The 24,132-nt window shown below is 41.0% G+C and overlaps 1 protein-coding gene across 8 annotated transcripts in view; it reads right to left on the bottom strand.

Moving 5' to 3' along the window:
- Positions 1-68: 68 nt before the first annotated feature.
- foxp1b (forkhead box P1b) overlaps positions 69-24,132 on the bottom strand; it is a 502,439-nt gene continuing 478,375 nt past the window's right edge. For all 8 annotated transcript variants that reach the window (XM_078209450.1, XM_078209454.1, XM_078209451.1 and 5 more), the window contains 2 exons: positions 12,087-12,253; positions 69-3,920 (listed from right to left, as the gene is read on the bottom strand). In XM_078209450.1, the coding sequence (XP_078065576.1) occupies positions 3,776-3,920; positions 12,087-12,253 (312 nt within the window). In that variant the 3' untranslated portion in view covers positions 69-3,775. The remainder of the gene's footprint in view (positions 3,921-12,086; positions 12,254-24,132) is intronic.

The following is a 24,132-nucleotide window of genomic DNA, read 5'->3' as shown; positions in this document are numbered from 1 at the left end:
GGAAAATGATGACTTTGGGCTTGGCAGGGATCAACATCACCCTGAAAATGACAACACTGCAAACGGTGTGAACAACCAGCATTTTTATTGCATTTGAGAATGCTAATGTCAGTAATTAGTACTGACTACACAATGAATTTTTTTATTGTCTGTATCAACAGACATGGAATGATGGATTACACTGATGTAAGGAATGAGTTCCTGTATGCTTCTACAATAATCTCTTAACTGGCAGCAACAACGTTCAAAGCACCATGATAACACAATGTCCTCATTCTGTACCATTTCCAAACAACCTTTTAAGAAACAATCAGATATTTATTCACTGGCTTGTGACAGTATAGAAGGCTGTGACTCTCATTCCTGACATTGAAGTTACCTGAATCATGGTACTCCGATCATGATAATGTATGCTTTTCTTAGAGAAAAAGCATGTAACAAATTATCTTTACATCTTGGCACCTTGTAAAGTTCTTTTTTTTAAAAAAAAAATTATTCAACAGGTTGACACTCCCCAGTTTTAATAATCATTACTTCACTGCAACTGGCCCTGGAATTCATCATGCTAAGTATTCACGACAGCAGGAAGAGAAATGACTTTTTAAACTGTCTTCTCCAAATCCTTCAAACTTTTAAGACAGCTGCAGAGGGCAGTGGTTGGACCTTTGTAAGCGGGAAGTATCAAAACAGCCTAACACAAACAAAACTGTACAAAATGCTTCGTTCAATAGTAACTTAAAATTCTGTCAACTGTACTACAGTTAAAGCAAAAAAAAGGGATCTTTTCTCCCAAATGTCAGCAAATAACTTCTGTTATTCTCAAAGCAAGGGTTAATAATTAAAATACATGTGCAGAACATTTGCAGTTTCAATACATACAGTAGTTTTCAAAGCTTTCTTTTAATATAGTCAATACAAAGCAGTTGCACAAAAGCAAATGTGATTTAACAGACTAGTTTTGTTTTTGTTTGAAAGAACAGTGTTGAAAAAGAAACAGAAAAGACAAAGGCTTGCACCGACACATTGGGATATTTATGTACAATGTAACAAACCCCCACCCTTTAGAAGCAACTGTATATCCAAACGGATATGGTGACAATGTTCAATCATTGAAGTCCTGTACATAAAGAGCCTGAGGTTCAGAGTTGATTCTGCTGAAAGGCTATGGCACCTGCTAGATATGCAAGCTCTAATTTTGCTAGTCTTTAGACTAAACATGCAAGACATACAACTAAGTGCAACTGAGTGAAATGTTTTATTTATCATTCCCTAAAAGTTTGAACTGAGGTATGCGTACTAACAGTTTCTCATGCTGTTAACTTTAGCCATGTCTAGCTACACATGCTGAGAATGTACTAATCTAACCATTTTCTTACTCCCTCAAATACAGAGTTAACCAACAGGCTACTCAGTTTGAAAGTATGGGATCTCTTCTCATGATCCCATTTAACTACTGCCTGCACATCCTCATGAAGCTGCCTGGAATGCCATTACAAATATATATTTCAAAAGACCACAGACTGCCCATTTAACAGAAAGTTGGATTAAGCTTAAAAAAAAATCTGCTGTAATGTCTCTTGTACCAAGCTTGTGAGTGCTTTTGTATGAAGAATGCTGGAACAAAAACTAAACAAGTTTGAAGATGTGTGCCAAAGCAAACCAAAAATAAGTAATCTTGGCACAACAAAGCATATTGGTCTCCAAACAAAAGTGGCACACTATCTTTCAAATACAGCCTCCATAACGAGCATTATTCTAAAACACTATTTTGTGGTCCAGTTCCATCATGGAAGCTATTCCTTTTCTCTCTGTATTACCATTGGAATCTTGCATCTTCATCTTTTTGTGTTACTCTTATCTGCGCAGAAAGGATCTACATTCACCTTCCATTGATGGAATGCTCCCTTTTTTTGTGGCCTCAGCGATATAGTTCCCTGGTTTGGTCACTAATTACATCTTCCTATAGTGAGCAAACTTGGTCACCATAGGAGAGAGAAAGCTGAATTTTCAGAGATAATACCTTTGGTTCAAACATCCACCTGGCCTGTTGCAGACACTGATAAAAGGAGACTTTAACATCACAGGTTACTGTCTGTGCATCAGTCCGTTTTACTTTTTAGCCATTTCCCCCTCTCGATTCTGGTACCTCCTTTGATCAACAATAAGAGGATATTTGGCTTCATCAGATAAAGCATCAAACAGAGAACATATAATTTACCTTTTAGATCATCTTTGGTAATCTCAGAAAAATTATCTGATTTTTTTTTTTAAAAAAGGAAAAATAAATAAAGCTCTGAAAGCTTCTTCAACTGCCAACCTATATAGTCCTAAATAAATATATGGCGGGTGAGGGGGACAGAAAAGTGACCAAGTCGCAGTCTTGAAACAGGAAAGATGTTGAGAGTTTTGGAAAAGAATTCAATGACCTATATTAACAGAATTACTTTCTGTACGTAAAGTTTGCTTCAGAATCACTATAAGCTTGCAAGATAAGCTCTAGTGACATAGCTTTCTACTTTGTCATCTATTGTGAAGTTTTCTAAGTTTACGGAAATAACAAGTCTCTACCTACAGAGCTACTTAACACAGCACTGGACATAAACCTTAACTGAAAAGCTTAACTGCCGTGCGAATTATTATTTGTACAGACAAAACTTTTCATGTTCTACTTTCTTTGACTCAACGCCTGTGTCTCCTCACTACTTTCTGAGCCTGAACAACAGGAATAATTCTATGGTGCTATGCAGGAGACAAGGGCTAGTTACTAAATGTCATTTTGTTTTTCTGTCATTCCGTCCCCTCGTTTCATTACTGCAGCCTTCCTAAAAGTGAACCTTTCTTCTCTGGAGTCGTGGAACATTGATTCCGCCAGTCGATACTAAAAGTCGGGCCTGCTGATTGCTGAGTGAAAGCAAATGAAATAATGTAGCTGTTGTTAAACTGTACACAGAATAAAAACTGGTCTGAGGTTTAATTGTTGTTTTATCTTTTTTTTTAAAAAAAATTCAATGAAGTTAAGGGGAATGAATGACAGAAAAAACTACTGTGTATGTTACAAATTGATGTCAGGCATTTGTCCCATTGGTTAAAAAAATCTTAACATTCAACCGCTACAGCTGAACATAGAGCTTAATGAGGTCCTCCAGAGGCCTGTGGCCTACGATTATAAAACTGCTCGAGTGCAGCAGAAGCAAACAGTGATACAATAAAATTTTGTCTAATTATTTTTCACAAATTATTTTTCCCTTCTCCCCTGCCCCATGGAAACAAATGTGGATTAAAGGCAGTGATATTTTAATAATCCACTTCCAGTACTGTGCAAATCAGTTTTAGCCTCAGTCTTCCATTTGAATATGCGAGTTCTGGGAAGAGCTCTACCTGCAGTTTGAACTATGAACAGATCAGACCCATGAGTCCAACTTGGCAGGACTGCAGTCCAAAATCTGCTGCAAAGTCTATGTGTATGACTGTACAGTTCAGTAACTTTCAACACTGATGTTGACTTCAGGAGAGGAACATCCCAAGTACCAAACAAGTCCATCCAATGTATGTAGAATACAAATTCCATTTTTCCAACAAAAAGTAGAAAAAAATCAGAAACATTCCCCAATGGGATTCTTAATGGCACTAAAAGTCATTTAAAACATTTCATTACTTTGTCAAAAAGGGGCTGAAAATTCCTCCAAACTTCCACATTATGGAGAGATTTCACAGGTAAGTCTGACAAGCTCTCTTTTTATTATAATCTTCATCTCAGGAAAAATGGGAAACATGCTCATTCCATGTCTTCATTCCCTGGGTCTTCTTCGTACTCTCTGTCATTGTCCAGTTCTGGACTGTGATTTGCTGTTGTCACTAAAGACAGGGGGCCTTCCATCTCTTCTGGGTCCATTGGCTCCTCTTTAACATGGATAGGATACCTATAACAAAACCATTTCATAGTTAGTAACAAAGGGACATGTAATTTAGGCAGCTTATAACTGAATGCAAAAGTAATTACCACAGCATTTAAAAATAAGGGTTGAATTAAAGCAAGCGCCCAAGAAACTATTGACAAATTAATAGACAAAAATTATTGTACTTAACCATAATGTACTTTAATCTAATGAAACAATAGATTCAGGACATTCTGAAAATATAAATTGAATGAAGTAAAGTACAACATAGCAGCTGTTTATCAAGCACCTTGCGGAGGCTGATCACTGAACACTGTGAGTACTGCTGCTCTAGTTAACATGCAGAACCTGTGAGCTTTCTCTCTAGAGGATGACCCTGAGTGAGGTTCTATCATTAATCAACTTCAACCAAACACAGCAACTAGACACCATGATACATGTTTTAAACTCCAAATTAATGCATATTTTTACAAACTGTCAATAATGGAAGAAAAGCACTGCCAGGAAACACAGGCTGAGGGGAAAAAGCCTGCTAAACATAACAGTGTGATAAGAAACTGCATTCCTAACGAGAATAATAATGCTGTCAGTTGTAAACAAGGCAGAACATGATCCCAGTCCTTGGACTGGGCAAGGGATGCACTAAGGAGATGAGATCTGCCAAATTCTCATTACTGAATAGCACATGAATAACCCATGGGGTGGGGGGGGGGGGGGGGGGGAAGAGGAGGGGAAGAGCAGGGGTGGGTTGATTTTATGAAACCACAGTGATAACAATTGAAAAATGTCCTGTGTAAATCACATTTACAACAATCTAGTCAGAAACACAAATAGATTTTGGGGTGGCTTTGTCAGGAAGCTCATGTAAACATGCCAGTGAACAAACAGTGCCTTCCTGAGTGACCAGAATTAAAAAAAGACAGTTTGTTCAAATAATTTTGTTTCTTTTGCTTAACTATCATGCACTGAAACAGGAAGTAAAGTGGAAAAGCAGAGAACGCCCTTACTGCTTTCAAAACAATTCACTTGTTAAAGGCATTCATTTTTTTGTTTAGAAAAAAATAGCAGTATATTTGACTTGGTCTCCCTTACCCTCATCCCCACTCCTTGTTGACTGACTTCCAGCACCCACAGACCAAATTTCTCTAATAATACCCACTTGCTGACAATATTTCAATCCTTATTTGCTACATAATAATCATTCTTTAGTCTCAGGGAGCAACTTTGAGTGAAGCTCTCTGTTTGGAGGTGCACCCTGTGTGCTGGTTTGCTTTGGAACTAACTTCGAAGCATGTCAGGATGAAAGTGCTATCCTGGAGCAGTAATTATTCCACTGCATGTGTACTTTCCAGCATTTCAAACAAAACAAAAAGCTTCAGTGGTTTGTAGCCACAATGTGAAAATGCCTCGATTGACAATACCTACTTTGTTACTGATGTGTTTGAAGAAGGATGTAAAGCTTTTAACAGCATGTGAGGGGGTTTTTAAAGAGTGCTGCTATACCAGCAAGTGGTTTGACATAACTATTGCTGTGTTCAAATTCTTCACCCAACACTTCACCTGTGTATTTTTCACATTAGGTACAAAGCAATGTTGATTTTATCTAAGTTACCGTTCATGCACAACATGCCAGATGGGACACAGTAAACAAGACGTACGCAGTTTAAAAAGCATGCAAAATGCTAACCAATACCTAATAACAAGTTGCAGAATATACAATTCCAGATGGAAAGCTAAGCCTGTACACTGGACACCATCACTCAACTTTATTGCATCAAGATATCATTAAAGACTAATTTTAAATTTGAATGTAGTTGCTGGATTAATTTCTGCACAGGATTCAAATCATAGGATGTAAAGCAGATGCACATGATGTAACAAACCACACCAATTAATCACAAAATCTAATCTCATATACATGGAAACTTCCTCTTATACTGGCAGTTTTAAAGATTACATTAAGATGCGTTTTTTTTCCCAGAGTCAGCTTGGGGAATTTACTCAATAATCCCCATAAATACTGAACATCCAGAGGGAATGCACACCCACCCATCCTGCCTTACCCTTCCTGTTCCAGTATTCTGCCCTCAACACCATCCATACTTAGCATGGACAGCAATCTCCCATTACTTCATACTGTTATATATGCGCTCATTATACTGCCGTCTGGTACTATAATGCTCCTATTAATTTTCCTTTTGATATTTTAAGAGTGATCTATAAATCATGTAGCCTTTCATATGAGCCACCATTAATGTCTGGCAATGATGCTGTCTGCAGCATATTATTTTAAGCTTATAATGTAAGCAAGTGAATGAGCGGTTTTATCCTGCAGAATTTATTACAACTTTTAGGTTTACAGTGGCTAAAGGCAAAATTATTCAACACCTTTGTTTGAGTGCTCATTTTGTTATCAGCATCATTTGCTATGCAAAATGATACAAAGGATTGTGCTCTAACCATGTTATATTAAAAAAGAAAAAAGCTTTGCTGTTGGCTATTTTGGATCTAATCATCCCACTTTTGAACTTGTGTACTCAACCTTGTTTGAATGGTTATTTCTCAAAAAGATCGCAGGAGTTGGAGCTATGGAACACACACACACACGGTGCCACATAAAGTGCTCATTACAGAGTGGCACGTGCTACCGTGACAGTTGTTCATCTTCTGTCAAGTTCAACACATTTTGTTTTTGTAACCACAGCTAGAAACATGACACCTTTCAAAGAATACTAGAGCAAAGCTTAAAATAATCGGAGTTTTTCCTAACTTGGTTTGATCCCGAGATCACCTACAAGCAGTATCAGGAAGGAGATTAATAAAGAGAAAAACGTTTGCTCCTATTTACTGACAGACTCATTCATTCTACTGCCACGGCTGCAATAACACAAGATTATGATGTCTTGTAAAGGCATTAATGCTCAGCAATGAATGTGATCATAGCACCAATAGCCAGGGTTAGTGATCCGACTTGACTTTTAACATTAGTAGGTATTGTGTGATGAAAGTAACCTGGGCAATGGCGGCACTTTGATTGCCAGCAATACAGGCAAAGTAATATTCACATGACTCGAAAAACAAAATTTAAAATACAACAGGTGTTCCTTGGTAGTTGTCGCCACAGTTAAAATCCAGCACAAATCTCATACCTGGTGGTTGGCTTCTAATCAAATTCCCTTCCAAGACACTGAATGCCATACACCATTTGATGCATTAAGATTAGTTATTACAGTTGCAGTAGAGAAATTTTAAAAGACAATAATTTAACACATATAGATGTCATTTATAGAAAATAAAACTTTCCTGACAACATTTACAACCTCAGCACTAAAACATGTTGGGTTTGTTTCTACAAACAGGTGTGTTTTTCTTTTGAAGCATTTGTATTGGGCGGTGCAGTGTGTTGGAACACCCAAGTCACTGTGCCAAGGGTGTGGTAGGATATGGTTTTGTACTTGGAAGTTCCCCATATACTGGCTTCCTGATCTCAGTTAAGTTGTCAGGGGAGTTGGTGACTGGAGGTCAAGGCCTTCCTAACAAATGGCAAGGAACAATTGTCAGCCAAGCAGCATTAATACACTTTCTACTGGTCCATTATGTGACTCATCAGCAGATTGGAGGCTAGATTTCCTATCCATCCTGCTCATCTCAGAAAAAAGACCTAAAAATTGAAAACTTAAAGAAGAAGTGTGCAAATATATTCAAAGTGTTCCTCGAGTTTTAAGTGTTCCACTCAGGAAGGTGCTTGCAGTGAATCTTTCTATTTGTATCTAACTTTAATTGTTAGCAGCCATTATAAGAATCATAATAACTATGAGCAGAAGTAGGCAATTTAGGCCCTCGAGCCTGCTTCACAATTTAATACATAGAAACATAGAAAATAGGAGTAGGCCATTTGGCCCTTCGGGCCTGCTCCGCCATTCATTTTGATTATGGCTGATCATCAAATTCAATATCCTGATCCCGCTTTCCCCCCATATCTCTTGATCCCTTTAGCCCTAGAGCTATATCTAATTCTTTCTTGAAATCACAATGTTTTGGCCTCAACTACTTTCTGTGGTAGTGAATTCCACATATTCATCACGCTCTGGATGAAGAAATTTCTCCTCACCTTAGTCCTAAAAGGTTTACCCCTTAACCTCAAACTATGACTCCTAGTTCTGGACTCCCCCACCATCAGGAACATTTTTTTCTGAATCTAAGGAATATGTGAAGAGTAAAAGGATGAGACGTGACGGAATAGGGCCTATAAAAGGTGAAGGCAGGAAAGTCTGTACGGAACCAGTAGAAATGGCAGAGGTGCTCAATGAGTATTTTGCCTCGGTTTTCACAGAGGAGAAGGACCTGGGTGGATGTACTGCGGGCGTGCGGTGGACTGAAAGGATTGAGTATGTGGACTTTAAGAAAGAGGTTGTGCTGGAATCTTTGAATGGCATCAAGATAGATAAGTCGCCGGGTCCAGATGGGATGTACCCCAGGTTACTGTGGGAGTTTGCCGATGACACGAAGGTTGGTGGGGTTGTGGATAGTCTGGAGGGATGTCAGAAGTTACAGAGGGACATAGATAGGATGCAAGGCTGGGCGGACAAGTAGCAGATGGACTTCAACCCAGATAAATGCGTCGTGGTCCATTTTAGTAGGTCAAATGGGATGAAGGAGTACAATATAAAGGGAAAGACTCTTAATACTGTAGAGGATTACAAGGACCTTGGGGTCCGGGTCCATAGGACTCTAAAATCAGCCCTGCAGGTGGAGGAGGTGGTTAAGAAGGCGTATGGTGTGCTGGCCTTTATCAATCGAGGGATTGAGTTTAGGAGTCCGGGGATAATGATGCAGCTATATAAGACCCTCGTCAGACCCCACTTGGGAGTACTGTGCTCAGCTCTGGTCGCCTCACTATAGGAAGGATGTGGAAAAGATTGAAAGGGTGCAGAGGAGATTTACAAGGATGTTGCCTGGATTAAGTGGCATGCCTTATGAGGGTAGGCTGAAGGAGCTCGGTCTTTTCTCCTTGGAGAGACGAAGGATGAGAGGAGACCTAATAGAGGTGTATAAGATGTTGAGAGGCATAGATCGGGTGGACTCTCAGAGGCTTTTTCCCAGGGTGGAAATGTCTGCTACGAGAGGACACAGGTTTAGGGTGCTGGGGGGTAGGTACAGGGGAGATGTTAGGGGTAGGTTTTTCACACAGAGGGTGGTGGGCGAGTGGAATCGGCTGCCGTCAGTGGTGGTGGAGGCGAACTCAATAGGGTCTTTTAAGAGACTCCTGGATGAGTACATGGAGCTTAATAGGATGGAGGGTTATAGGTAGGTCTAGAAGGTAGGGATGTGTTCGGCACAACTTGTGGGCCGAAGGGCCTGTTTGTGCTGTAGTTTTTCTATGTTCTATCCTGTCTATTACAATTTTATAAGTTTCTATGAGATTCCCTCTCACTCTCCTAAACTCCAATGAATATAATCCTAACCAACTTAGTCTCTCCTCATATGACAGACCTGCCATCCCAGGAATCAGCCTGGTAAACCTTTGCTACACTCACTCTATAAAAAGGACATCCTTCCTCAGATAAGGACACCAAAACTCCAGGTGTGGCGTCACCAATGCCCTGTACCATTGCAGTAAAACATCCCTATTCCTCTTGCTATGAAGGCCAACATAATTTGTCTTTTTTACTGCCTGCTGTACCTGCGCGCTTCCTTTCAGCAACTGATGCACGAGGACACCAAGGTCTTGTTGAGTATCCACCTTTCGCAATTTACATCCATTCAAATAATAATCAGCCTTCCTATTTTTGCTATCGAAGTCAATAACCTCACATTTATCCATGTTATACTGCATCTGCCATGCATTTGCCCACTCACTCAGCCTGTCTAAATCACGTTGAAGCATCTCTGCATCCTTCTCTCAGCTCACCCTCCCACCCAACTCTGTATCATCTGCAAATTTGAAGATAATACATTTAGTTCCCTCTTCAAATCATTAATATATAAATGTGAACAGTTGGGGCCCTAGCACAGATCCCTGCGGTACCCCACTAGTCACTGCCTGCCAATCGGAAAAAGACCTATTTATGCCAACTCTTCGCTTCTTATCTGCAAACCAGTTTTCTATCCATCTCAAGACACTACTGCAATCCCATGCGCTTTAACTTTACATAGTAGTCTGCTATGCGAGACCTTGTCTGAAGCCTTCTCAAAACCTAAATAAACCACATCCACTGGTTCTCCTTGGTCAACTCTCCTGGTTACATCCTCAAAGAATTCCAATAGATTTGTCAAGCATGATTTCCCCTTTGTAAATCTATATTGATTTTGTCTGATCATATTACTGCTTTCCAAATACTGAGCTATGAATCCTTGATAATGGACACTAGCAAAGTCCCCAGTACTGACTTTAGACTCACTGGTCTATCATTCCCGGTTTTCGCTCTACCTCCGTTTTTGAATCCTCCCTTTTTACAATCATTGCTGATCTCATCTTGGCCTAAACTCCACTTTCCTGATTGTTCACCATCGCCCTTCAAACCCTTACTAATTAAAAATCTGTCTACCTCTTCCTTAAATTTGCTCAATGTCGCAGCATCCACCAGTACATAATTGATCTTATGATTTAACTTCTGTAGAAGTTTCCTTGGTAAGTATCCATGGGACACATCAGTAAATGCAATAACACATTGATTAAAAAATAAACCTGTGCTCTGTCAGGTTGGGACCTATGATATAAAACATACTTGCATGAGCATGAGAACTGGACCAACTAGGCTTAACAATTGTTCCCAATTATTTGGGACAGGTCTAACTTTAAGGAGCCTACAGTCCTGACTTGATGAGCCCTGGCGGGAAAATAAAATTTGCTTTGCCGGCGGAGAACAGCGATTGGGCCTGCAGTGTTTCAAAGACAGATACAGCCAGCTGTGATGGGAATCTATAAAATTGACAAAATAATTACCTTCTATTTGAAGGGTCTTTTGACTTAAAACAATACGGTACACAAAAAATTATATATTAGAGACCTGCCAAAAATAACAATAAAAATGACTTTGGCATCCCTCGTGAGAGAAAATTTAGGAGAGTGTATTTTTTTAAAGAACATTACACTCTGGGTCTAATGGGACAAGATATGAGGGTCCTGAGTAACGGCATACACTTAGATCTGAAATAATAGTGAAGATGTCAAAGAAATTATGGTCACTGGAGACCAGTATTTTACAAGTAATTAAAAAGATATTTTTTTAAATCTCTGGTGCAAATAAAATGACAAACACTTGGCTCACAGCTTGGGCAAAACTAATTCTGGTAAGCGCTTAAGCACCTGCCATTTAAGTTTATGAGGGCGCATCTTTCATTTTATTTAATTTGGATTTACCACTACTGGTTTACAGAGTTTAGTGAGTGACCTTTAGTAATAAATGCAGTTTGAATTCTTCCACAGCCTGGTGTAGCACCGACCCATATTGATCAGGTGCTCCTGGTTCAATTCGATGATTTAAACCACGGCAGCCTTTGTTGTGTTAAAATTGACGTCTGGAGCGAAGAAAAAAATAGAGCCAAATAAATTTGCAATTGAGAAAAAAATTCCCAATCCTAGTTTCTACCTGGTGACTTCGGCTGAAAAGCACACGCCTGTGTGCCAGGTAAGAAGGTGGCTGGGCTGGACTAACATGCCCTCTGCCTCCTGACCCACATATGAAAATAGTTACTTGGGTGCTGTAGCTCAGGCAGTGTTTTTGAGCATTCAACACCCTCAGCATTCAACATCTGATTTTGGCTCAACTGCACAAACCTATATAATCCCAATCAGATGCTGAGCCAAAACAGAAAATGCTGGAACCACTCAGCAACTCTGACAATATCTGTGGAGACAGAAACAAATTCTGAGTCATTGATTTACACAGCAATGCCTATAAGCCTTAGCACAGGTACTATTTAGTTACTATGGATAGGTGTCCACCAAGAGCCTCTGCACAAATGTCAACAAAATTCTGAAGGGCAGTAACGAAGGTTTGAGACTGTACAGAAATGGATAAAGGGTAGTGTGTGAACATAGGGAGAACATGGTTCCAAACAAACAAGTTTATCTGTTCCTGACAGCAAAGCCAAGACGTACAAAAATCCTGACCATCCTGGAGAAGATTATTGCAAAAGAGCAAGTCTGTTAAAGAGGAAACAAAGAAACCGTGCTTCAATACTCACATTGTTTGCAGGGGTGAGCGTCCTGGACTGCTGTCACTCTCATTGCTATTTGAATGCTCCACTGCACCATTTAGCTCCTCATGAATAGCACCCACCATGGTGGCTACAGTGGGATTTCCCATGGAAGCAGTAGTGTATAGAGGTATGTTATTCTCAGCCATTGAAGCCTATGGAGCACACAATGAAAATGAGCTCTAAAAATTGATTCAACTGAATATGATACATTCTGACATTTTTGGGTTAATCTTCGGAACAATTAGGACTCCTTAGATCTCCCTGCTAAATGTATTCATCCACCAATATTGAATGCAGTAATTTTAAGGCATTTAAACTAAATAGGATATCACCTCTATTATAATAATGAGAAAATAAATGTCACAAATGCATTGCACCTTCGGACACTTATTTATTTTGAAGTTCTAAAGTTTTTCCTTTGACAGTAACAGCAAGCTCCAGTCCAAGCCACATACCTTTCTGACTTGGAAATATATCATTGTTCCTTCACTGAGGCTGGATCAATCCCGGAACTCCTCTCCTAACAACTCTGTGGATGTAACTAATCCAGATGGACCGGTGGCTCACCACCATATTCTCAAGGGCAATTAAACATAGGCAACAAATGTTTTTCTTGCTTGCACTGTTCACATCCCATGAATGAATAGAAAAAATGCAGACAGTAAGTTCTCCCCTAAATCAACAGGCATTTTGGAACTAATTTGCAACATTAGTGACGGTTATCCATGCAACGTGCAAAATTTAAACAAATTAGGTGAGAAATTAGGATTGTTTTCTCAGTGTTATGACTGTCCTTACAGTTTCAAAATGGTAACTGCATTGTGTGCAAATAATTGTGGTATGAATCACGCCTGAAGCATTATTGATGAGGAGGTTAGATTGGGCACATAGTGAATATCCACTGGAAGTAGGCAGAGAAGGCAGGTCTTGAGGTCAATCAGTGTGCAGTGGTTATTTGGAGCCAGTGTGTCATTTTGGAGGTCAACTCTCCAGCCAACACCACCCTCCCCTTCACCCATAACCTTGCACAGAACAACATATGTTCAGTAGCAAATGATACCCCACCAGCACAATACAAAGGGATCACCAACTACTTACAGATTGGTTACTGGCTGATTTATTTTGGTTGTTGCTTCACTTGTACAAGTGTTTGATGTTTTGTACATTTGTTTAAAGTTGCAAACGTCTACAGGGAGTAATCTGACAGGTGCTGACTTGAAGACTTTTGCACAAACCAGTTGTTCCCATGTATCGATGCACCAGTAATTCCCTTTGCAATTTAGCATGACGGGGAGAATGAGCAGAAACCACCAGAGCAGGACAAGCTGCAGGAGGAGAAAGTGGGGGGAGAAAAGGGCTTTTAGCAGGAAGCAATATCCAACCAGGGAGCAATTCTCCAGCCTGAACCTTAGCAAAGAATCTGTGAGACGACTGCTTTTCAGTTCCTCATCGAAATCTGCCACCTTCTGCAGCCATAATTTCAGGGCAGGCCAAGGACAGTATTGTCATTGACTGTGACGGTGAGTGTCTTTATGTGCCAGGCTGCTTCCATGCTGCAGCTGGAGGTACTTGCAACATCTCATAGAGTTTGCTATCCACTGTTGCATAAGGAAAGTCGCTAAAGCTCTTTATTCAGTAAGAACTGGCTACCTTTCATTCTCTCTTTCAGAGAGAAACAGGTAGAGGGAGCACAATCTTCACCAAGATTGCAGGCTTGCCCTTGGTGCAGGGTGCAATTAGTTACATACACATCACTTTGTGGACACGGATATCCTGGAATTGAAAAGGAAATCCATTTGGTGACTCACTATAAGAAAATAACTCATACAGGTCAAAACCCAGTAATCTGGCAGCAGTCATGATTCTGTGCCAGTGGCATGAACCATTACTTCAAACAAAAGGGTGGCTACTGGGCAATGAGGGCTACCCTAACTATGACTGTAACACTACATTCTGCACCCTCTCCTTTCCTTCTCCCCCAAGTACTCTATGAACTGTATGCTTTGTCGGTATAGCGCAAAAGAAATAATGGGCGAGATTCTTCTGCCTCCTAGCCGCGTTTCCTGCTGGTGGGAGGTGGTGCATTGTTTGCTAGCGGCGGGATTCTCTGGTCCCACCGCTGCCAATGGGGATTCCCACTGACGTCACCCCATGCTGGCGGGAGCCCCACGGGCGGGGGTGCACTGCCGGCGGGACCAGAGAATCCAATAACTCCAAAGAACAATTGACGCACATTTGCGCTTCATGCGTACAATGAAAGATATGATGCTCCATGAAATTTGATAAGAGTCTGCCACCAGACTTGTCCTATTGGAGGGGTGGGGGCAGAATCTCAGCAATCCTAGCAATCTGATGGAATACAGATTTAAGCCCCTTTACATAATCCACAGCCATGATGACAACACAGGGTATACAGAACAGAAACAGGTCATTCGCCCACCCAGTCCAGGCCAGTGTTTATATTTCACTCGAATCTCCTCCCTTTCTTTGTCATCCAATCGACCATCGTAACCATCAATTCCCTTCTTCCTCACGTGCTTGTTTAAAAGCATCCATATTATTCATTTCAGCCACTCCTTGTGGTGCGAGTTACACATTCTCACCACTTTTTGGGTGAATAAGTTTCTTCTGATTTTCCTATTGGATTTTTAGGTGAGTCTTTCATATTAATGGTCTCTAGTTATTCTGTTCTCTTTTATGTTAATGGCCTCTAGTTATTTCCTTCTCTTGAAGAGGAAACATTCTCTGTAATCCACTCTTCCTTTTAAAATTTGAAAATGTCTATTAGTTCAACCCTCAGCCTTCTTTAATCAAGAAAGAAGAGACCCAGCCTGTCAAGCCTTTCTTGATATCATAGAACGCTACAGTGCAGAAAGAGGCCATTCGGCCCATCGAGTCTGCACTGACCACAATCCCACCCAGGTCCTACCCCCACATCCCTACATATTTTATCCACTAATCCCTCTAATTTATGCATCTCAGGAAACTAAGGGGCAATTTTAGCATGGCCAATCAACTTAACCCGCACATCTTTGGACTGTGGGAGGAAACCGGAGCACCCGGAGGAAACCCACGCAGACACGAGGAGAATGTGCAAATTCCACACAGACAGTGACCCGAGCCGGGAATCGAACCCAGGTCCCTGGAGCTGTGAAGCAGCGGTGCTAACCACTGTGCTACCATGCCGCCATATCTATACCTATGCATATCTGGTATCACCCTTATAAATCTACTCTGCACTTTCTCCAGTGCCTCTGTATCTTTTTGATAATATGGTGACCAGAACTGCATGCTGTACTCTACGTGTGGCAAAATGATCTAACCAAGGATCAATGAAGGCCTCGCATAACTTCCCTAGTTTTCAATTCTATCCCTTTAGAAATAAAAGTATTGTGTTTGGTTTGCTTTTACTTCAATGGCTTGCTAACTTGTGGTGAAACTACTAGTCATTAATGAGATCTGAGATCCCTTTGTTCCTCGACATCACCAAGACTTCCACCTTCTGAGAAACTTGTGCTTTCTGTACCCTTGCTACCAAAATGTACTCCCTCACCTTTCTCTGTGTTGAACTTCATTTGACAATTATTTGTTAATTTTGCAAGTTTATGAATGCCTTCCTATAATTCACTGCAGTCCTCCTCAGTGCTGACCAATCACCCCAATTTGGTGTTATCTGCAAGTTTAGAAACTGTGTTTTTGATTCTAAAGTCCAAGTTGTTAATGCAAAGTGTAAATAGCAGTGGTTTTAGAACTGAACCTTTTGGAACACCACTTCTCACATTCAGTCATACTGAATAACTGTCCTATACTCCCACTCTCTGTCTTGAAGCCAGCTGACAATCAAGTCTGCCACTTTCCCCTGACTCCACAAAGTAATCTGAACTTGCAGGGCAATAAGCAGACCTTGTCAGGCATCATTGTGAGCATCCATTGCAGCACTCAAGACATTGGGTGGCTTTTGCTTCTGGGGCTATGGAAGAGGCAACTGCAGCCTCAGATGTGGCACCATGGTTGGATCCACAACTCCGTAAATTGAGTTGGTCATCAGTTCTGTCCTGGAAAGAGAATAATCTAAGCTCTGCACAAGTCCTATGTCAAGTTGGTGCTGGACTCCTCCCTGTTCCTCAATACTGACCATACCCTCTGGCAGGTTTCCTTCTCTGCACCAGGCATTTTGATGTCAAGACTCATCAGTGGTCTTCTCTATGCTGTTGCACTGAAATCCACATCTCAGTTCTCTGTAGCAGAACTTGTATACAACGTTACCCTCCAGGAGGCTGGCACCTATATTTTATCCCCTGCCATCTCTGTAGCCTACTCCACACCCGGTGTCTCACCACATGCCCATCCTGCCTGTAATTTATCCACTAAAATAGATACAGTGTCAGTATGCTGGTGGCTGCAAGTGTGAAATCAAGTGATGGTGTGTCTTTATCATCACTGTCTTCTTGCTGTTTCTTCACTATTTAATCAAGTTGCATTTCTTGGATAGCTGAAAGGAGAAAGGCACAAGGGTAAGGTTGTGGTTTAGGTAGGTTGGGGAAGTAAGTGGTGAATTGTAAGAGGTGCATGCTTAAACCATCTGCAGCTTGTAAAGTACGGGAATATGGACGAGTGAGATCTCAGAAGGACAATTGGTTATGAAGATACAATTATCTGCAATGATTTCTGCCCCATGAATAACCTCAACCTCAACAATGGCTGTCCTAATAATGTAAGAGTTTTAACAACACCAGGTTAAAGTCCAACAGGTTTATTTGGTAGCAAATACCTTGTGTTGTTAAAACTCTTACTGTGTTCACCCCAGTCCAACGCCGGCATCTCCACATCATGTCCTAATAATGGCCAGCAGCAGCCCCTCAGTGTGGTTTAGGACATGCAGGTGAATTAGTTTTTCCTCCCTGTGGTTGTGGACTACCTTGTCCTGCAACAGAAGGAAGTATTTCAATGTGTTTCAAGTAATCTGTTTGGATGATGCAATTGTCAAGAGCTAAATATTTGGAATTGTGTGCATACTGTGAGATGTGGATATGAAGCTTGTACCTGTGCTAGTTGCCTGTGGGTACAATGGAGCATATGAATGTCAGGTATGAGTCCTAATTTATATGGATTGTTGGTAGGCGAGTGATGGAGGTGTGGTGATTTGATCAGCAATTGGTGGGATATGAGATTTGAAGATGCATTCACTTAACTTAACCTGAGGATATCTCTCTTCCTTTCCATCGCTGCCAGCTAGGCCTCCGACGCAAGGTGAATACCCTGGAGCCCACTCTCTCCCTTGTTTGTTGCTCTTTTCCAGGTCAGACTCACTTCTTACTCCAACCACAACACACCTTCGCTTTAACAGGTGCAGGTTGGCATTAGGGGTGGCACAGTGGTTAGCACTGCTGCCTCACAGCGCCAAGCACTGCTGCCTCACAGCGCCAAGGTCCCAGGTTCAATTCCGGCCTCAGGTCACTGTCTGTGTGGAGTCTGCACATTCTCCCGTGTCTGCGTGGGTTTCCTCCCATAGTCCAAAGATGTGCGGGTTAGGTTGCTTGGCCATGCTAAATTTACCCTAGTGTCAGGGGGATTAGCAGGGTAAATGTGTGCGGTTGTGGGAATAGGGCCTGGGTGGGATTGTGGTTGGACAGGTCCGATTGAGTGAATGGCCTCTTTCTGTACTGTAGGGATTCTATGATGATAATTTCTATGATGATTAAGCGTAGCTAGTCACTTATAACATTAGCTCCCTTTTGATGGGTCCAGCCAATCAATGGCATTGTTATTGCTGGTTGGACTTTGAAATCACAGGAATGAGGAGGCACCCTGTGTTGCAATCAGATTGTTAATCTTGATGTGGAGATGTCGGCATTGGACTGGGGTAAACACAGTAAGAAGTCTCACAACACCAGGTTAAAGACCAACAGGTTTATTTGGTAGCAAAAGCCACTAGCTTTCGGAGCGCTGTCCCTTCGTCAGGTGAGTGGGAGTTCTGTTCACAAACAGGGCATATAAAGACACAAGCTCAATTTACAGAATAATGGTTGGAATGCAAGTCTTTACAGGTAATCAAGTCTTAAAGGTACAGACAATGTGAGTGGAGAGAGCGTTAAGCACAGGTTAAAGAGATGTGTATTGTCTCCAGATAGGACAGTTAGTGAGATTTTGCAAGCCTGGAGACTTTACACATCTCTTTAACCTGTGCTTAACGCCCTCTCCAGCTAGTGGCTTTTGCTACCAAATAAACTTGTTGGACTTTAACCTGGTGTTGTGAGACTTCGTATTGCAATCAGCAGACAGATGTCAATTGTGCATTTGGCCCCCATATTCTTTCAGATAACTCATTACTCCAAGCCTTCACCTCTGTGACTAGTCTTTTAATGTCAATGAAATTTTAAGTTGTCAGGTTTTAACTGCTGATTTTGTGTATAATGTGGATGTGGTATTTTGGCAACTCTGAGAGGAAGACTGGATTAACAATTCAAAACTCCCTGCACCATCACTGAAATAACAACACAAGGAAATTTGAGCCGCATTGTGTTTCTCACTTGTGCTGAGCCTGATAGCCAAGTCTGGCTGGCCAGAGTTCAGCACACAGGATCCATTTGTTAGGATATATACTTTGCTGCTCGATAGTTTTCCAAAAATGTAGAAGCACTAAACAGTATTGGAATATTGCTATGAAATGTTAAGAGACACGCCATCTCCATTTAGCACTGTTGTGGATACGTCCCTTCCAAAAATGCTTTGAAGAAAATTAGTGTGAAGTAAAACAAAAAAAGCTTTGCAGTTGTTCAGACTTTTTTTTTAAAAAGGCCAATGGTGAAGAATTCAAAGGATGACTGAGAGAGGCTGAAATGGAAGGAACCTGAACAAATAGTGACCCGAGATTTTGCACCTGTGTTTGCTTCAGCGCAAATGGCAACGCGAGCAGACAAAACAAAGAACAAGAACAGAAGCCCTGTATCATGTTGGCACAGTGCTTAGCACTGCTGCCTCACAGTGCCAGGGACCCTGGTTCAATTCTGGTCTTCGTGACTGTCTATGTGGAGTTTATATATTCTGCCCGTGTCTGCATGGGTTTCATACAGGTACTCTGGTTTTCTCCTACAGTTCAAGATGTGTAGGTTAGGTGGATTGGCCACGGTAAATGTACGGGATTACTGTGATAGGGCAGGGTGGTGGGCCTGGGCTCTTTCAGAGAGTCAGTGCAGACTCAATGGGCCGAATGGCCTCCTTCTGCACTGGAGGGGTTCTATGGTATCTTAAGGTGTTCAACTGCATGCATGTCGGAAGTGAACACCATGAGCAGCAGTAGCAGAGGTACATTGAGCTATGCATTTTATAGCTGCTTCAAGGGTGCCGGACATTATTTGATGTACATGTTGCAATTCACATGCTTGCCAAAAATTCTGTGCCATATTTAAACAGGAACAACTATTGCACTATTATAGGTAACTCCTGGCAAAGAATAACTCATGTCATCGTATGCTTCCTGGGAGAGGAAAACAGAAACACTTGAAAGTTAACTCTAAGGGGGCAATCTCACCAAAAATTTCTAAGTGTTGAACAAGTGAAGAAACAGCAGAGAACCACTGCCCCCCCCCCACCCCAGCTAATCGCTGGTCCCGATCCCCCACCTTGGCCGATCCCCAATAGAAAGTACACCCCCCCCCCCCCCCCCCCGCCAAGGCCCTTCCCCCTTCAAGTCCCACCCCCTCCCCTTAGGCTTCACCGTACCCGGGCACGGGGCTGATTACGCAGAACAGGGCCGGTAATATCGCGAGAGGCAAGAAACCAGCCACAAAGCTGGTTTTTCGCCTCTCGCCCAATCTTATTGGCTCACCATGCCTTTCGACCGGTGTGACAAGCCAGTAAGATCGCCCACTCAGGCTTTCAGGTGCTGGAACTGGTGAGTGGAGGTCTTGCGATATGTTTACAGGAGGTGTGTGAATAAACAGCAACAGGTTCCAAGCAACCACCAGCAAGCAGTAGAACTAAAACATTATAATTACTTATGTGTTAGGTTTTTTCAATGAGTTCTGCTGTTAAGCATTATTACTTTCACCTAAAGGCTGTGTATGTTATATCAGCATTATTTTTAAACAATTGATCTTTTATTCAGCATTTGAATGTTCAATATATTTTCTGTTCCGATTACACTGGGGCCTAAATAGTGGACTTTTAATTGACATTTTCAGAAGCAAAAGGGTGTAATCTGGCCAAATTTATACAAGAATATGCACCAATGACTTAATGCCCAAGATTAGCCTACTGTCCTCATTGAGGGAGCCTCGATTTAGCTATAGGAAACAAGCAGGAGCATCATTATGCAATGTAAATGCAGGTACTATGACGTAAAGAGTCTGGAACCATTTTGATGCCGGACAATTCACTGACGCCCTGTGCCGATTATTTGTGGTACAGGCTTGAAGCAGCCATTTCGAGTGATATTTGAAACAACACACATCTGCATGTGGGAATGTTTTTGGAGACATCTTTGATTATCTTGATCATACGTGAAGAAGATGATCTTGGCTCTAAGCAGTTGACCCACAACCTCAGGCCATGGGCCCAAGGTTTGGACAGGGTTGGATGGATATCAGCTGTGCTTTTGTTTGAACTTTCAGCAAGCTTAGGAAGGTACTGGCTACAGCAAATAATGGAAATCAACTGCTCATCCCATTCTAGCTTCAGAAAGAGGAGCAAATTGAGCACCTGCAGCAACAATGGGTACAGCCTCATCGAGCAGAAGTTCGTCTTCAAAGACTCAACAGGGTGAGGCCATCCAGAAGACTTCTGCGGCCAGACCATAGGGTCGATCGGCCCACAGTCATCTACACAAGCTTTCTAAGGAGTATTGTGTAGGAAGGCTGTATTTCCCCAGGCAGTTACAGACCTCTGCTGCCTCAAAGGCTGAAAACGCATTTTCACAGTTGGTAATGCACTTCCTATGGCACTAGAAGTAATATCTGTCCTCAACCTCTTGGCCACAAGCTCTTATAGACTGAAGCAGGGGATATTAGTATTAGTAAGTTTGCAGCTTATGCCTCCATCAAGTATGTGACGAACATTCAGAACTTTCTCCAAGGACATCTAGCACCAACAGGGAAAGGCTCTGGGTGCAGTGTATATTGTACATTTGCCATATGTATGGAGCATTATTGATTGGCCTTGATGTTGGAATCAGCCAGCAACCATGAAGAATCATAAGGGTTTTCACTCCCTTAATATTTAGCAAACGATGCAGATGTGTGTCCACCTTCTTTGCAGTATCATACTGACTTGCTACTGTGCCAGGTCTATATTTCACCTGCTCCACATCGCCTCTTTCTCTTGTGTACTGCACTGAGTTAGACTTACACATGCTCAGCTGCAGGCTGCAATTAGTGAACTAACTTTATTAACACCTCCCCAACAGGGAGGGCAACATAACAAAATGCTCAGATCTTGCAATTTACTACACTGCCATTTTTCCATTATGCCCAGCCTGCAAAGTGGGCTTCATGACCTTGCTGCTCAGTCATTTCTCAACAGCTTTCCCACTCTACCACTGGATTCATGATCGTCTCGTCATTTTTACCGGTAAAGTGGCTCGTGAGCTGCTTGAAAAGTGTTAATGGATCATTATTGTAGGTGTGTTGTGATTGACTGCTTTTTTGCTATACTGCTAACTGAATTATATTTCACAAAATTACTCTTTTAAAAATTGGCATGTCTCCCATTTCAACTATGGATCATTAAAAAAAAAACTACTTGAAAATCAAAGATTATTAAAGTGTAAACACTGCAGTGTACTCGGATCTACTTTTTTTTGCTAAAAATGACATAGAAAAATAAAATGCACAGGATTGTGGTTTGTTCTTTTGTTAAAAAGAGACTTGCACCCTTTTTCATTGCTATTTAAGACCACTAGTAAAGGGCAGAAGTAGAAGGCTTTAAACTGTGCAATTTTGTTGAATACAATTTTTGTTGGTGGAAGCAAAAATACATAACTTACAATACAACTTTAATAATGAACCTCCAGTATTCAAGTCGTTATTTGTTGAACTGGTATAATTAACAAAATAGAAGCACAGTTGTGGCTTGTAAATTTCTTTGTAATACATAGCACAAGTTTTAAAATTCTGACGCACCAATAATGCTCAACATGTGTTTGTTAACTGTTATAGATTCAGGGCACAAGTTTTAAGATATTGGACTGCCCCAAACATGGCACAGAATGTAGAGAATACAACCTTTATGCAAAATACTGAGAGGACCTAATAGGAGATCTGCATGACCAAAATAATAGCATAACGTAAAGCATGAATGTTACTGCAATGCAGCAGCACAGCACATATTTGGAAATTGAGGGACCGGTAGTTTTTAAATGTCAGATGAAAGAAATGCATGGTATTCACGCAGAGAAATGTTTAGAAGGAAGGTTGTACAATTGCAAATTGCAGGCTTATGCAAATCACATTATACGAAACAGTATGGCAAACAAATATCCTGCAGGAAGAAACTCTCAGAGGACAAATCACCTTTTTATTTGAATTCACACTGCTTGTCTGTCAAAAGCAAAACTTATATGAGACTGTCAGGCATAGGGCAGAATATGTAGTAGTGTCTATCAACAAAAAGCTTTCACTTATATAAGAAAGGAAGAATGGATTTATGAAGAAGGAAGTCCCTGAAAGGCATTTGAGACTACAAATATGGGTGGGCTGCTGTGATCACCAAATGCGTGTCTTATTATCTCTGATATAATTTGCATGTTATGTCAATGTGTCAATATATACACACTGTGCATAACTTTAAAAACACTTGAATTGAGAATACAACGCTCAAATTGACATGAACTTAGTATTCATAGGGATATATTTTCTTTGATATGCTAACGTTAGTGAAAAAGTTGACATTTTCCCTCAGTTTATTATTCATGGCAACTTTTTCCACTAACATTAGCAAATGGAACAATTAACCCACAACTTCCCATCTGCTCTCTTCATAAACATGGAGGTTGTCTATAAGGCAGGAAGAATAGGATTCATGCACTTCAGTTATATGAGAGATGAGAAAAACTATTGTTGTTCTCTATGGAACAAAGAAGGTTAAGGGGATATTAGATACCAGTGTTCAAAAGCTTGAAAGGGTTTTTAGGAAAATAGATTTAGCTGCTCAAAAGCAACCACAAGTTCCATATGTAGGTCTATGAAAAAATATAGAATATCTCACTGTAATGTTTACTAGAGGAAGTGCACAGTTAGCTCTTCATACAACTACCTTCCTAATTATAGTGAGTGATTTTTTGCTTGCTGTTATGTGCCATTATTGTTCCTATGCTTCCCCTTAGTTCTTGGTGAGGCATTTGCCAATTGCATTATTTTCTACCATGTAGCTTACTCTGTTAGTTTACTCCCCCTATTATTGTACATTGCAAGACTCGTGATCCCTGGTTTATCTATGTGTCACAGCACAGTTATCTTCTGCTGGGATGTGAGGGCTGTGTAATATCATCAATGATAGCACAACGTTAAACTAAGTTCCTAAAAAGTCAACTATTTCTTATCCTTTGCTAAAGTGCCATGGCATGCTTTACTGCCTTAGAATATTTTCTTATGCGGGTTACATATCTTTTAAAAATGTATGCAAATCTTTCCTATTGAGGTATGGAATAGGATGGATGCAAAAATGGCTACACATGCTCAATCAACGATGATCTGCACTTTGGTAACAATGTGGCTACTTGTGTTGGCTGATGCTTAAATTTATGCAGCTAGTTGTGTTAATACAGGGCTTAAGTGACTGCCTTAATGAAATGGTACATTGCAATGAGGCTGATTTGTGAGAAATTGTAGAATCTTTATAGTCCATTGTGTCTGCACTGGCCAAAAATTGAGCCATCAGCCTAATCCCATTTTCTGGTATTTGGTCCATAGTCTTGCAGGTTATGCACTTGAGGTGCATATCTAGAAACCTTTGGAATGAGTTGAGGGTTTCTGCCTCTACTATCCTTTCAGGCATCGAGTTCCAGACCCCAACAACCATCTGGTGAAACATTTGT

The sequence above is a fragment of the Mustelus asterias genome, chromosome 3, assembly GCF_964213995.1.
Source record: "Mustelus asterias chromosome 3, sMusAst1.hap1.1, whole genome shotgun sequence".
Lineage (NCBI taxonomy): Eukaryota > Metazoa > Chordata > Chondrichthyes > Carcharhiniformes > Triakidae > Mustelus > Mustelus asterias.
The sequence above is the reverse complement of the archived record's forward strand: the minus strand, read 5'-3'. Positions and strand labels throughout refer to the sequence as shown.